At 46.1% G+C, this 2,494-nt stretch overlaps 1 protein-coding gene across 1 annotated transcript in view; it reads right to left on the reverse strand.

Annotated features, from left to right (window-relative positions):
• Positions 1-914, reverse strand: part of LOC106819641 — a gene marked incomplete at its 3' end in the record, with an annotated part of 5,469 nt that extends 4,555 nt beyond the window's left edge. The window contains exon 1 of the mRNA XM_014824246.1: positions 74-914. Coding sequence (XP_014679732.1) covers positions 74-865 — 792 coding nt within the window. The remainder of the gene's footprint in view (positions 1-73) is intronic.
• Between the last annotated feature and the right edge of the window lie 1,580 nt (positions 915-2,494).

Raw genomic sequence — 2,494 nt, forward strand, 5'->3', positions numbered from 1 at the left:
CGTTTACACAATCAGTGTCTCTATGAATCTAGTTCAGCATTACATATTTCGATGAAGGTGAAACGAAAGTTACCACATCTGTCATCTGCGAGTTACTTCCAACCTGCAATTCAAACAAGTTCGGCGTGACATTTCTCGGCATCTCCAGATGCATCATGTTGTCCGTCACCTCAGGTGCACTGGCCAATTCTTCATCGCGACGAATGGAGGCCAATAAAACGTCCAACGTCTCCAGATTGAAATTGGGATAGCTTGCTGGGTTGCTTGTTTCGGTGTTGTTGGTGTAAGCCACTGCAGTGTCCGGTGACCAGCTCATGCTTGCTGGGTTGCTTTGTCCCGTGACTGCGTGAGCTACTGGAATGTTTGCTCCAAAGTTTTCATAGCTTGCTGGATCGCAATGTCCAGTGTTTGTGTATGCTACAGCGCTGCTTCCTGCAGAGTTGGCAAAGCTTACTGGATTGTTTGATCCAAGATTGCCAACAAATTGAATGCTGTTTGAAACGTCATTACACGAGACTGTCCCATGATTCCACATAACGTTGTCACCAACACTTGATAAGTCTCCAGATGTGTTTGACATGTGGCTGAAGCAGTCGTCCTGGGTAGGAGGATTATTTGACCCAGGGTTGCTACCGATTCCAGTGTCTCCAAATGTGTTTGACATGGGGCTGAAGCAGTGCTGGGTAGGATTATTTGACCCAGGGTTGCTACCGATTCCAGTGTCTTCAGATGTTTTTGATATGGGGCTTAAGCAGTCCTGGATAGGAGGATCATTTGACCGAGGGTTGCTACCGAATCCAGAGTCTCCAGATTCATTCGACCGAGGATTTACGTAAGCTTGGGCTGGGCTGGGCAATTGAGACATTGTATGAAGTAGGCAGCTGGTGGACAATCTTCGGAGATCTGTGAATAAATAAATCTTGATCATCTCAATTGCCAGAAATAGCACTAATCATATGCTGGTATTTAGCCATTTTCCTTAATAGCAATTTATTAACAATTTATCACATCAGAATACAGCACTCGACACTAACAGTTGTCCGATTGCCCGGAGCAAGTAAAAGTCTATGTTGGACAAGTCATTCTCTTGGCTAGTTGCCCGATCAGAAAACTGAAAAATTCTAGTTGTTTAATATTGCTAACATAATTTGAGTCAGGCGCGATCGCACGANTCACAATACTCACTCTGTATAAAGATAACTAGAAAACATCCATTAGCAGGGTCTCCAACCCTGTGAACTCCAAATGCGGTATGTTCCCGCGGTGATCACTAACTAGTGGCGTATTCAGAAATTGATGGACGGGGGGGGGAATGTACCTTGGCTGCCGCAGGCAGGCCCGCGTGGCGTAGGCATGCCAGTGCTAGGGGGGTCTGGGAAAAATCCCCCCAGAAATTTTTTTAATATTTAAGCCATTTTCCAGTAATCTGAGGCATACTGTGGGCCATATTCTCATGTCTGATAACACTATCTCAACCCTACAACCCTTGTCTGATTAGCAGACAAACTACGCGACACCTTGCAGACAGCGCCTGTCTGACTAGGTTGTTCCATTTATGCTAGCCGCACACTATCCGACCCGAGCGCGATCTGGAGGCTTACGTCTGGATCGGGAGGCTTAAGTTTGGCTCGTGAGGTCATTTTGGCCCGATTCAAATTTTGAATCGGGAGCGGAGCGGGTCGTATAGTGTGCGAGGGCTTACAACGCGACTCGGATAGTGTGCGTGGCCATCCGACCCGCCGCCGAGCGCTGAAGAAAATTGACCAATCACAGAGCAGCGCCATAGGAACCGCATTCGGTAATAATGGCGGGAAAACACTCCCGACCCTTAGTACATGCTAGGGTCCCTATATATACAGAGAGTTGCGCCATGACGAGTCGGAAAAAGTCGCTTGGAACGCTTTTCCAACGCTTAAATCCGCTTGGAACGCCACGAGAGTGCCATGGTTTGCGCCAACTTTGAGTCGGACAGTGTGCAGGGGCCTCCCAATCGATCGGGAGTGGGTCGTATAATGTGCGATGGCTTAGTGTTGTGCACAGTGCAAAATCGTATAATGTGCGGCTAGCATAACCGTAGACATGCCAGATACAAAATGCCTGAAAAAAAAACAATGTGTCCAAGCAAACAATGCGAATAATTAGTGCAAATTTTGTACAGTGCAACTGAAATGAGGAATATAACCTTGCCGCTGCAGAATGCGGAAATTAAGCCTAGAAATCGTAGTGATTCCGCAGAATGAGGAATGGTTGGAGACCCTGCATTAGACATAATTACAAACTAAAAGTTCATCATCTCATCACCAAAAACTGAAAACATAATTATCTGTGGAAATTTTTTTTAGGAATTTTAGGGCCGCTGGAAAGCCTGCGAGCTATAGTATTTCACGATAGATGATCACATGATCATGAGCACTGTGCACATACGTACGGTTTATAGGAACACTGCGGCTCTTTCCTTTTTCTGCAGATATATGCTCTTTAAAGTGCATATCCG

Source organism: Priapulus caudatus, unplaced genomic scaffold, assembly GCF_000485595.1.
Source record: "Priapulus caudatus unplaced genomic scaffold, Priapulus_caudatus-5.0.1 Scaffold3882, whole genome shotgun sequence".
NCBI classification, from domain to species: Eukaryota; Metazoa; Priapulida; class Priapulimorpha; order Priapulimorphida; family Priapulidae; genus Priapulus; species Priapulus caudatus.